At 41.8% G+C, this 12,285-nt stretch overlaps 1 protein-coding gene across 9 annotated transcripts in view; it reads right to left on the bottom strand.

Annotated features, from left to right (window-relative positions):
* Positions 1-6,039: 6,039 nt before the first annotated feature.
* Positions 6,040-12,285, bottom strand: part of LOC115117214 (zinc finger protein 664-like) — a 440,815-nt gene continuing 434,569 nt past the window's right edge. For 8 of the 9 annotated variants that reach the window (XM_065000982.1, XM_065000978.1, XM_065000975.1 and 5 more), the window contains 2 exons: positions 9,612-10,049; positions 6,040-7,537 (listed from right to left, as the gene is read on the bottom strand). Coding sequence is in view for 7 of the 9 variants with exons in the window: in XM_065000978.1 (XP_064857050.1) it covers positions 6,723-7,537; positions 9,612-10,026 (1,230 nt within the window). In the remaining 2 variants the exon portion in view is untranslated. The remainder of the gene's footprint in view (positions 7,538-9,611; positions 10,050-12,285) is intronic. The other variant, XR_010458636.1, reaches the window with a different exon arrangement.

The raw sequence follows: 12,285 nt of genomic DNA, 5'->3' as shown, positions 1-12,285 counted from the left end.
TATGCTGCTACAAGTTCTAAAAAAAGATGTATGCTCAGCACACGTGGGAACTTCTTCAAGACTGTTGGAAAAGCATTCCAGTTGAAGCTGGTTGAGAGAATGCCAAGAGTGTTCAAAGCTGTCATCAAGACAAAGGGTGGCTACTTTGAAGAATCTCAAATATAAAATAGACTTTTTTTGGTTACTACATGATTTCATGTGTTATTTCATAGTTTGGATGTCTTCACTATTATTCTACAATGTAGAAAATAGTAAGAATAAAGAAAAACCCTTGAATGAATAGGTGTGCCCAAACTTTTGACTGGTACTGTGTATACAGTCATTGGTCCAGATACATCATTTGAAAATAAAGAAACAATTAGCCAGCTTGCTAGCTAGCCAGCCACACCATAAAGACTTAACCTAAAAGACTTCTGGTGTCATCGAAACAATTATTGGTACCATGATTGTCTTAAAAAAAAAAGTGTACACAAAGATTGACCATGAAGATCGATCTCCCCTGATCTGGACCCTGCGCCATCCTTTTTGTTTCCCCTGGCTGGTGGTTCCTGATCCTTTGAAAACATCATTTGAAGCTTGAGAGGAATGGAAGATGCAGTACAGTGATGCAGTGCTGAGGCAGAGGGCTCATAGTGAGGATGACTGCTATTTTGAATCTGAACTGTGTGTGGAGAGCTTTCTGGCACCCAGAGCTGCTGAGGAATCACCCACGTAGGTGCTACAGATTGTGAAGGAGGAGAAGTCCAGTGGCTACATGACTCAGGCTGGTTCCCAGACAAGCCCTCTACAAGATCGTCACTACACGTTTCATCAACCACCTCTTTGATCACATTCCTCTAATGAAGGTTCTGATGGTTGTAGGATGTGGCAGCGCTTGCAAACTATCACAGATTACCAAAGGAAACCCAGTCGCAAGCTTACCAGACGAGCTGTTAAGTACCTTCTATGCTCACTTCGAGGCAAGCAACACTGAACCATGCAAGAGACCACCAGCAGTTCCGGATGACTGTGTGATCACTCTCTCCGTAGCTGATGTGAGTAAGACCTTTAAACATATGTATGTAAGGTCACAGGGCCAGGCGGAATAGCTACCGTGCATGCGCTGACCTGCTGGAAAGTCAACTAGATTAGAAGGCCTAGACTACTTCATCCTAATGTATGCTAAATGCATTTGTTACAAAACAAACACTGGCTAATCATAAAGGGGGAATGTTCAATTTAATTATATGCATGCATATCAAACAGATATACATACAGAAAGTATTCAGACCCCTTCACTTTTTCACATTTTGTTACGTTACAGCCTTATTCTAAAATGTATTAAAATCATTTTTTCCCTCATCAATCTAAACACAATACCCCATAATGACAAAGGAAAATAAGGATTTTATAAATGTTTGCACATTTATATAAAAAATGTAAAAATGAAATTTCACATTTACATAAGTATTCAGACCCTTTACTCAGTACTTTGTTGAAGCACCTTTGGCAGCGATTACAGCCTTGAGTCTTCTTGGGTATGACGCTGCAAGCTTGGTACCCCTGTATCTGTGTCGTGGAAGATTCAGAATTTGTTGGTAACATATGTAAGATGTTTTATATTCATCAAATGTGTGTAAGTTAATTCTCATCAGAATGGTATTTTTATATAATACTGTGGCGAGGTTGCAGTTATCTGTTCTATGTCAAGACTAAGTTGCATGGGCCGCTGAGAGGGGAGAGGTCAAAGTGTCATCATTTGTAAACATATATTTTACTCCCTACCTTTTTCTAGTGGGGAAAGGAGGGTGGCAGTGTCTGGAATCATTCTCATGCTCCCTTTTATCTTAACCTATAGCCTCACTCTCCTCTCCGTGAGCTTGTCCAGGTTTGGTTGTATTTTGAGTTGGTTGTATCTAAATGACCATTTGATTTATGCCTGTTGATATGGAGGATTGGTTTATGGTTCTGGGGTTTGGGAAAGGAGACAAAGCTGAACGATGAATTATGTCTATGCTGTCTGACTATGTGTGATCTTTGCTATAAAGGATCCCATTTTGCCATTGTGTGGGGACTCTCAACTTTTCATTAGAGATACTGAACTGTTGAAAGTCAAAATGCTATAGAGCTTATATAATTAAAAATGGACGTTGATAACTAACTCTGACTTGTGTGTGTGGTTTGCTCCCATGATTTGTTAAATAGAGGAAATTTCCACGACAGACGCTACAAGCTAGGCACACTTGTATTTGGGGACTTTCTCATATTCTTCTCTGCAGATCCTCTCAAGCTCTGTCCGGTTGGATGAGGAGCATTGCTGCCACTACTGCATCTTCTTGGCTGTGTGCTTAGGGTCATTGTCCTGTTGGAAGGTGAACCTTTACCACAGTCGGAGGTCCTGAGCACTCTGGAGCAGGTTTTCATCAAGGATATCTCTGTACTTTGTTACGTTCATCTTTCCCTCGATCCTGACTAGTCTCCCAGTCTCTGCCGCTGCAAAACATCCCCACAGCGTGATGCTGCCTCCACCATGCTTCACCGTAGAGATGGTGCCAGGTTTCCTCCAGACGTGATGCTTGGCATTCAGGCCAGAGAATCTTGTTTCTCATGATCTGAGAGTCCTTTAGGTGCCTTTTGGCAAACTCCAAGTGGGCTGTCATGTGCCTTCTACTGAGGAGTAGCTTCTGACTGGCCACTCTACCATAATGGTCTGATTGGTGAAGTGCTGCAAAGATGGTTGTCCGTCTAGAAGGTTCTCCCATCAGAGGAACTCTGGAGCTCTGTCAGAGTGGCCATTGGGTTGTTGGTCACCTCCCGGACCCAGGCCCTTCTCCCCCGATTTCTCAGTATGGCCGGGCGGCTAGCTCTTGGTGGTTCCAAACTTCTTCCATTTAAGGATGATGGAGACAGCAACCAGTCGCGACCAGGAGACCCATGAGGCGACGCACAATTAGCCCAGCATCGTCTGGGTTAGGGGAGGGTTTGTCCTTCTCCCGTCGTGCTCTAGCAACTCCTTGTGGCGGGCCGGGCGCATGCACGCTGACTTCGGTCACCACTATTTTGTCCTACCACGGCAATGCCACGGAGTGAAATGAATGCATCAGTTGCCATCTGTTCCTGAAAACAAATAGAAATTAGCTAGCTAGCAAGTTCACCAATTCAGGATTTTTTTTTTAAACTGTCGATACTGCTGATTTTATGATTAGTTATAATTTAGTTGTTCATCCCTAAACAGCTGATAACTAGGATGAGATTGCCTGCTAGCTAGCTAGCTAGCTAGCCATCGCATCTGACAAGATAACTTCGCTTGGCTAGTGGAGCTGATAAACAGCAATGACTTAACATTTCAATACAAAATTCATATGAAAATGTAATTTGGTGAATAAATAAACGTAATACTTATAAAGTTATTCCTTATTCCTCAGGAATATTTTTTCCCCAAAACAGTTTGTCTCCCATTGATATAGAAGTTTTTTAAATTACATTTTCGATGTGTCTCAAGGTGTTGTGGGATAGCTTCCCCATCAAAAGGAACGAAAAAGTATGCTCCCGTGCGTGCTTTGTTTTCCAGCTCTCCCAAGTACGCTTATAGAACTTCTGGTAAACTTAGTACACACTTGCCTTTTTGCGTTCCTTTGTTTGGAATCCCACTTGAAAAGTGACAGATGACTTCCGAAATCCTTTTTACGCTCTAAATAGAACACAAGTATACATTTTGGAACACCGCCGTGGACTTCCTGACGGGCCTCCCCCAGGTGGTGAGGGTAGGAAACTACACATTCGCCACACTGACCCTCAACACGTGGGCCCATCAGGGTTGCGTGCTTAGTCCCATCCTGTTCTCCCTGTTCACCCACAACTGCGTGACTGGGCACGACTCCCAACTCCCTCATTAAGTTTGCCGACAACACGACAGTTTTAGGCCTGATCACAGATGACAATGAGACAGCCTACAAGGAGAAGGTCAGAGACCTGGCAGTGTGGTACCAGGACAACAACCTCCCCCTTAAAGTCAGTGACACCAAGGAGCTGATCGCGGACTACAGGAAATGTGGGGCCAAGCACGCCCCCATTCAAATCGACGTGGCTGTAATGGAGTGGGTCGAGAGCTTCAAGATCCTCGGTGTCCACATGACTAATGACCTTTCATGGTTCGAACACACCAATACAGGAGGCTGGGCCCTCAGATCCTCTCAAAGTTCTACAGCTACACCATTGAGAGCTTCTTGAGTGGCTGCATCACCGCTTGGTATGGCAACTACTTGGTATTCGACCGCAAGGCGCTACAGAGTGTAATGCATACGGTCCAGTACATCTACATCTAAAATATATTTGGATTTAGTTAACATGTTTGGGTTACTTCCTGAATCCATATGTTATTTCATATATTATATAGTCTTCATGATTATGTACAAACGTTTGACCGTACTGTGTGTAATATATTTCTTTAAAACAGGTTCTTATTTTCATAACAACTATTTTTATTAGATTATCACAGGGTCCAATTTACTGGGCATCAATAGTTTATTGTTGTGAACATTTTGCCACTTTCAGGACTCAACAAAAAAGGCTAACTTCTGTTTTTAGCAGCACTGATTGAGGCTTTCCAGCCAATTGTGTCAAAAATGTATTCATTACTGGAGGCTTTGATCAAAACAGGCTAACTTGCTTAGCTTAGCGGTTTTTGTCGCCAACGGAAAACCAATACCAAACCAATCAGGTGGTTGTGAGAAAACGAAGCTTTGGACGTCATTGATGACGTGTTTCTGATTAAGTGTGATACCGTTGAGCTATAAAAGAACTGGAGACGGCGTCAAAAAATTGGCCACCGTTGTTTTCAACTTAAATTTAATCACGTTCACATCCGCTGTTTTGTGGAGACAGACAACTTCCTAGACCCGGTTTGCAGAGCCGATAGCGCATGCGCACTGGAGCCCAGCTGAAGCAGCGATGACGTGATCCAGAAGCACAGCAGACATTGGATGAATATTAGATGTTAATATCTTCGGGTGTGAGTGATGGGGGAAAAAATCTAATAATCGGGGGTTCTCCGTAATCTTTTCCAGCATGATCATTACACAGGTGCACCTTGTGCTGATGACAATAAAAGGCCACTAAAATGTGCAGTCAGAGCTGTTGCCAGAGAAGCCACTTCGAACGTCATTTTAGTGAATTTGACAGTACGTCCATCCGCCCTCAAAACCGCAGACCATGTGTAATCACACCAGTCCAGGACCTCCACATCCGGCATCTTCACCTGTGGCATGGTCTGAGACCAGCCACCCTGACAGCTGATGAAACTTTGGGTTAGAAATGGTCTTAGGGAAGCTCATAGGCTTGTCGTCTTCACCAGGGTCTTGACCTGAACTGCAATTCGGTGTCATACAGACTTCAGTGGGAAAATGCTCACCTTCGATGGCCACTGGCACGCTGAAGAAGTGTGATCTTCATGGATGAATCCCGGTTTCAACTGTACCGGGCAGATAGATGGCGTCATGTGGGTGAGTGGTTTGCTGATGTCAACGTTGTGAACAGAGTGCCCCATGGTGGCGTTATGGTATGGGCAGGCATAAGCTACAGACAACATAGCCATCGCTAAAATGCAATTGTGTATTTGAATGCACAGAGATCCCGTGGCCCATTGTCATGCCATTCATTCGTCGCCATCACCTCATGTTTAAGCATGATAATGCACGAGCCCATGTCACAAGGATCTGTACAACATTTCCTGGAAGCTGAAAATGTCCCAGTTCTTCCATAGCCTGCATACTAACCAGCCATGTCACCCATCTAATTGATATAAAGAATGAATAGGCTACATTTATCACTCAAACAAAGTGTTATAAGTGAGTGCACCAAAAACCTATTTCCAGGGTGTATATGCATCCTCTTCTCAGTGCCGCCTCTTGCAACACCACGGGTAGGAGAAGGGTATCTGCGAAAGTAATGCTTTGACGTCAGGTGTGCTCATATTGTTGCTACTTTATAGCTAGCTAACATGTTACTGAACCATGACGCTAGCATATTGACATGCATATGTTATTAAAAGACAGCAACGTATTCACCCAAAAAATTGTTTATAGGCAAATCATTAGTTAGCTAACTTAACTAGATATCACATTCATTGTGCAGCTTATGGTCGACTGCATAACTTTTATAAAAATCATGTGATTAAAAATAAAATCTTGAAAAATGAAGCCCAAATACCACCTTACAGTGCATTCAGAAAGTATTCATATCCCTGGACTTTTTCCACATTTTGTTACAGCCTTATTCTAAAATGAATTTAACTATTTATTTATTTTCCTCATCAATCTACACACAATACCCCATAATGTCAACGTGACCCACAAGCATTATTTCAATATACAATACTCAAACTCCAACACGACTTTGAATCCTCTACTTTCGCCACTATCATTTTTATTTCATAATATAGCTACAGTGTTTATAACATGACACCCAAGTTAAAAGGTTGTCACCCATTCTTCCTTCACCTCCACAAATATCTACCTATTATATCCATGATTACCATCATTTATTAACATTCAGTGTTTATTACATGATACTCAAGGTTTATAAGATGTTACCCAGGGTTGAAGTGGTAAAACAATAGGTTAGGTAACCGCTGAGCAGTGATCCAGATGACCAGAGACAAGTTGTGTGGACATTAATGCCAGAACCCCTGACCTATTTGGTGGGGGGGGGAGGGGGTCCTATTCCCATAACAAAAGCAGCAGAACTCACTTTAACAGATATGTCGTTAGATTTGATGAGTGTCCGAAACCTTTCCCATACTCAGAGCAGTGATTAGGCTTCTCTCTTGTGTGCGTAAGCTGGTGTCTATTTAGGGTCTGTAAAAGGGAAAAGCTCATCCCGCAAACAGAGCAGTGGTAAGGCTTCTCTCCGGTGTGAGTTTGCTGGTGTACCTTCAGGGCTGCTACTCGACTGAAACCATTCCCACACTGAGAGCAGTGGAAAAGTTTATTTCCTGTGTGAGTGAACTGGTGTCTCGTTAGGTCTCCTGCCCGACTGAAACCCTTCCCACACTGAGAGCAGTGATGATGCTTCTCTCCTGTGTGAATTAGCTGGTGTGTCTTCAGAGTTGATGAATGACTGAAACTCTTCCCACACTGAGAGCAGAGGAAAGGCTTCTTTCCTGTGTGAGTTATTTGGTGTCTATTTAAGTTCTGTGAAAGAGAAAAACTCTTCCCACAAACAGAGCAATGGAAAGGTTTCTCCCCTGTGTGAGTTCGCTGGTGTATGTTTAGTTTGCTTGGGGTCTGAAAACTCTTTCCACATTGACCACATGGGTGTGTCTTTCTTTTTTTGGTCGGTTTTGATTTGAGGTGAGTTGGACAAATAAAACTGCCTCTGCAGTCTGAGCAGGGGTGGGGTCTACAAGTGTGCCTTCTCAACTCCTCTGGATCATAGAAACTAGTGAAGCAGTCCATGCAGTGGTGATGTTTCTGTCTTGAGGTCCTCCGTCTGTGTTGTTTATGGTTTCCTGATGTTGTGGAACTGGGCTCACTGTCTGAACCTGGGTTGGATCTCTCTCCTGTGGGAATATGAACAGATAAGGGGTTAAGGCTTTTTCCCCCTCACCAAGTCCATTTTTTGTCCTAATAATTCGGACCAAAAAGGAAAATACGAGCATGTGATGTTTATGATGCCTTTCACACCAATTGCGAAATATCGTCCTTCTGCAATCCGTCAATAATTTATTCGGACCCATGAGCACCAGGTGATTTCTATGTAAAAGGACCCATGAGCACCAGGTGATTTCTATGTAAAAGGACCCATGAGCACCAGGTCATTTCTATGTAAAAGGACCCATGAGCACCAGGTCATTTCTATGTAAAAGGACCCATGAGCACCAGGTCATTTCTATGTAAAAGGACCCATGAGCACCAGGTCATTTCCATGTAAAAGGACCCATGAGCACCAACATGTGAAGTTCATAGGAGCATGTCAAATTAGATGTCAAATGAAAAGTGGTCTATATTTGAGAAAGTAAGGCATATATACACATTTTAAACATTATCCATCCTAAAAATGTGAAATAAGCAAAGATTTCTGGTCAAACAGATGGTAAAGGGGTCTTCGGTAAAAACAAGTCTTACGGTATCAGAAATACATCAGAACACAATAAGGAAGTAAAGACGCCAACTAATATTAGCACTTCTATTTAGATTAGGATCAACTTCTCGGCCTTCTGTAAGCTTAAGAAACATTGCCTTGTGTCTTGTAATTCTGTTACCAGAAACCCACATATCTTGAAGATATTGTCTAATTTCTCTCCCTCATGAGGAGGATAATGAAAGTTCACAGAAATAACAAGTAAAAGGTAGAACTATTTATTACATTTTTATGTTTTAATGATTCAAAGAAAATTGATATCAGAAAAGAGTTTAAAGCTCAAAATTACCAAAATCAGTAACATAATTTCTGAAAAAACGTAATTGTAATTGGCTACAATGGACAATCATAGTAGTCACAAAACACAATTGGGTTCATAGGTTTGGACAGCACAATAGAGTATATTTCAGTACAATAGAGTTAAGTACAGTAGACGTTTATGATTCTTTCAGATTTGGTCCAGACCGGACCGACCTAATTTGGTCGTTTGGAGGCAGGGCTCATTAAAATAGCTAGCCAGTGTCAAATAATGCCCAAAGTAGGATATTGCATAGTTACACCTTTTATGTACCTATTTAGGGTACAGCACCATAAAGAGAGTGACATTCATATCCAAATTATCTCCATTTCTGTGTAGTCCAGATCAGGAATCCATGATGAAAATCTGTTACCACAATTCCGTTACCGGGTGTAAATCCACTTCAATAACCAAAAGAGATTTTTGTGTGTCAAAGACGATGTGTCATGTCATAGCTGAGATCCCATGATTTCTACAGATATTGTTGAATCTAAATTCAGAGCAGATATTTAAGAGTTTTGGGAAAACGTGGACACAAACTGTTTCTAAACTTTGCATCTGCACAGTTCTTCCAGTAAATGTATTTTTGTAAAAATATTCAGAGGAAATTGTTAAAAGTAGTCCTTGTGCATAGAGTTGTATGGTTTGTTAACGCTTGAAAATCAATGGTTTTTGTTAGGCATATATTTTAAGTAAAAAGTCTCAGGACAATTCTGTTATGATGGAATTGCCCCACTACAATATTATTTCTGTCATTACACAGTCCTTCCTCTCTGCAGCAGCGTTTGATGTTGAACAAATATTGAATTAAAGTGTGGGGAAAACAGCATCAGACTTGTGAATGGTTTTCAGGGTTGGGGTCAATTCCGTTTCAATTCAGAAGGTAAACCAAATTCCAATTCCAACATTTCCTCATGGAAAAGCATTGAAGAGAATTGGAATTTCAGTGTGATTCCTGAATTTACATTTACATTTAAGTCATTTAGCAGACGCTCTTATCCAGTGTGTCAAAAATCAGAATCCATATTTTTCCAGAATATGTAACGCAGTTGGTGTGAAAAGACCTTTAAAATCAGAAACAAAGCATTGAAGGGGGCTTTAAAATACTTGTTGATACAAGTAGAAGCACTATAATAGGGTTTTAGAATCCCCTGTGGCCACCAAGTCACCAACCTCTCTCCACACCTGAACTTACCTGGGTCAGTGATACTATCTACTTCTTCCTCTTCCTCTAGATCTGGAGCAGACACGTCCCTGTTCTCTTCTTCTTCTTCTTTGACTGCTCTTTCTTCTTCTTCTTTGACAGCTCTCTCCTCCACCTCTTCTTTGACTGCTCTTTCCTCCACCTCTTCTTCTTTGACAGCTCTCTCCTCCACCTCTTCTTCTTCTTTGACAGCTCTATCCTCCACTTCTTCTTTGACAGCTCTCTCCTCCACCTCTTCTTGGATTTCTGTCTCCTCTTCTTCCTCTTTGACAATCACATTGAGTTCCAGTGGTTGACTGCAGTCCTCCAGCTTCACTGACACCATCTCTGGACCCTGCTGTGAGCTTCTCTGTGATGGAACACCACAGCCAGAACCTGGGGACTCTGTGGACTTGGGCTCAGCCATGGCAGGTTAGAAGGTAGGTGGATCTGCAGGTGGTATAGTCATAAGAGGCAGATACAGTGGAGGGTGAGTTGCACATAGCTGAAACTATACTCAACAAAAATATAAAAACACAACATTCAACAATTTCAAAGTCAGGCCTAGCCAATCAGAATTAGTTTTCCCCACAAAAGGGCTTTATTACAGACAGAAATACACATCAGCACCCCCCTTCTCAGGATGATCCCGCAGGTGAAGGTGTCAGTGATGTGGAGGTCTGGGTTGGCATGGTTACACCTGGTCTGCTGGTTGGATGTACTACCAAATTCTCCAAAACAACTTGAGGTGGCTTATGGTAGAGAAATTAACATGAATTATTTGGCAACAGCTCTGTTGGACATTTCTGCAGTCAGTATGCCATTTGCACCCTCCCTCAAAACCTGAGACATCTGTGGCATAGTGTTGTATGACAAAACTGCACATTTTAGTGGCCTTTTATTGTTCCCAGCACAATGTGCACCTGTGTAATGATCATGCTGTTTAATCAGCTTCTTGATATGCCACACCTGTCAGGTGGATGGATTATTTTTGGTAAATTAGAGATGCTCACTATAAGGGATGTAAACAACTTTGTGCACAACATTTCAGAGAAATAAGCTTTGTATGCATATGGAACTTTTCTGGGGTCTTATTTCAGCTCATGAAAAATGGGACCAACACATTACATGTTGCATTTTATATTTTTGTTCACTCAAAAGTGTTGTAAATGATCATGGCACTCCAGAGGACATGACAAATTAACTCGAAACGGGGGAATTGTTTACAGGTTACTCAGGGGGTAAAGGGGAAGTCAGATTATGTGGAATAAATGTGACTAGTTGTGGAAAATACTGGAGATCTATAAAAAAGAAGGTAAGTAGCCAGCACTGAGTGCATATTATATTGTGCCAAACAGGTGCTGATAGATTACAATATACTTTTTTCTGACCGTTTGGAACAACGTAAACAACACCAAACAAATGATAAGCGTACCAGAGTGTCTGTTGTAACGCCTTTATTACAGCATAGACTAAAAAAAGCGTTGCATTAATTTGTGAAAGCAATTTCCGAAATGGAACGGTTTACATGCTTTAAGGCTAATTATTCAATGGTCGATTTTGTTATTTTAAAAACAGAAATGCTTGATTGCATTTCTAATGATCATGCTGTTTAATCAGCTTCTTGATATGCCACACCTGTCAGGTGGATGGATTATTTTTGGTAAATTAGAGATGCTCACTATAAGGGATGTAAACAACTTTGTGCACAACATTTCAGAGAAATAAGCTTTGTATGCATATGGAACTTTTCTGGGGTCTTATTTCAGCTCATGAAAAATGGGACCAACACATTACATGTTGCATTTTATATTTTTGTTCACTCAAAAGTGTTGTAAATGATCATGGCACTCCTACCGGACTTCGGTCTCAACGTAGACTTTGATCTGAAGCCATTCTTGTGATTATTGTGACTTTGCCATTGTAATTGTTTGTAAACTTGTATAGTCAAATTAATCTATGATCATATGCTATCCATTTGTTTGTATGCTGTTCTTTGTATGACATTTTCATATTTGATTATTAACCAATGATATTAGGCCACTCCTGGCCATGATTACAGACACCTGTGTCTTTTGACACTATATAAACGAGTCATCCCGCAGTGTTTGTGATTATACCCTGATGAAGACAGCTTGGCTTGTTTCAAAGATAATTGTGTAGTCTAGAGCGATTTTCTAGGTTAGCTAGCCAGCTATTGTCGTTCTCCTAACGCAACGTAACGTAACCAACACTGCTAGCTAGCCAGCTAGCCCCCGAATAGCAGCATTGTAGAAACTTCACACTCAACGGAACGACTTGATTAGGGTAGTGTCAACAACGCAGCTAGCCTACCTCAGCAGTACTGTATCATTTGAATCATTTTAGTCAATTAGATTCTTGCTACGTAAGCTTAACTTTCTGAACATTCGAGACGTGTAGTCCACTTGTCATTCCAATCTCCTCTGCATTAGCGTAGCCTCTTCTCTAGCCTGTCAACTATGTGTCTGTCTATCCCTGTTCTCTCCTCTCTGCACAGACCATACAAACGCTCCACACCGCATGGCCGCGGCCACCCTAATCTGGTGGTCCCAGCGCGCACGACCCACGTGGAGTTCCAGGTCTCCGGTAGCCTCTGGAACTGCCGATCTGCGGCCAACAAGGCAGAGTTCATCTCAGCCTATGCCTCTCTCCAGTCCCTCGACTT

Source organism: Oncorhynchus nerka, linkage group LG15, assembly GCF_034236695.1.
Source record: "Oncorhynchus nerka isolate Pitt River linkage group LG15, Oner_Uvic_2.0, whole genome shotgun sequence".
NCBI classification, from domain to species: Eukaryota; Metazoa; Chordata; class Actinopteri; order Salmoniformes; family Salmonidae; genus Oncorhynchus; species Oncorhynchus nerka.
This window is presented reverse-complemented; position numbering and strand designations above follow the sequence as displayed.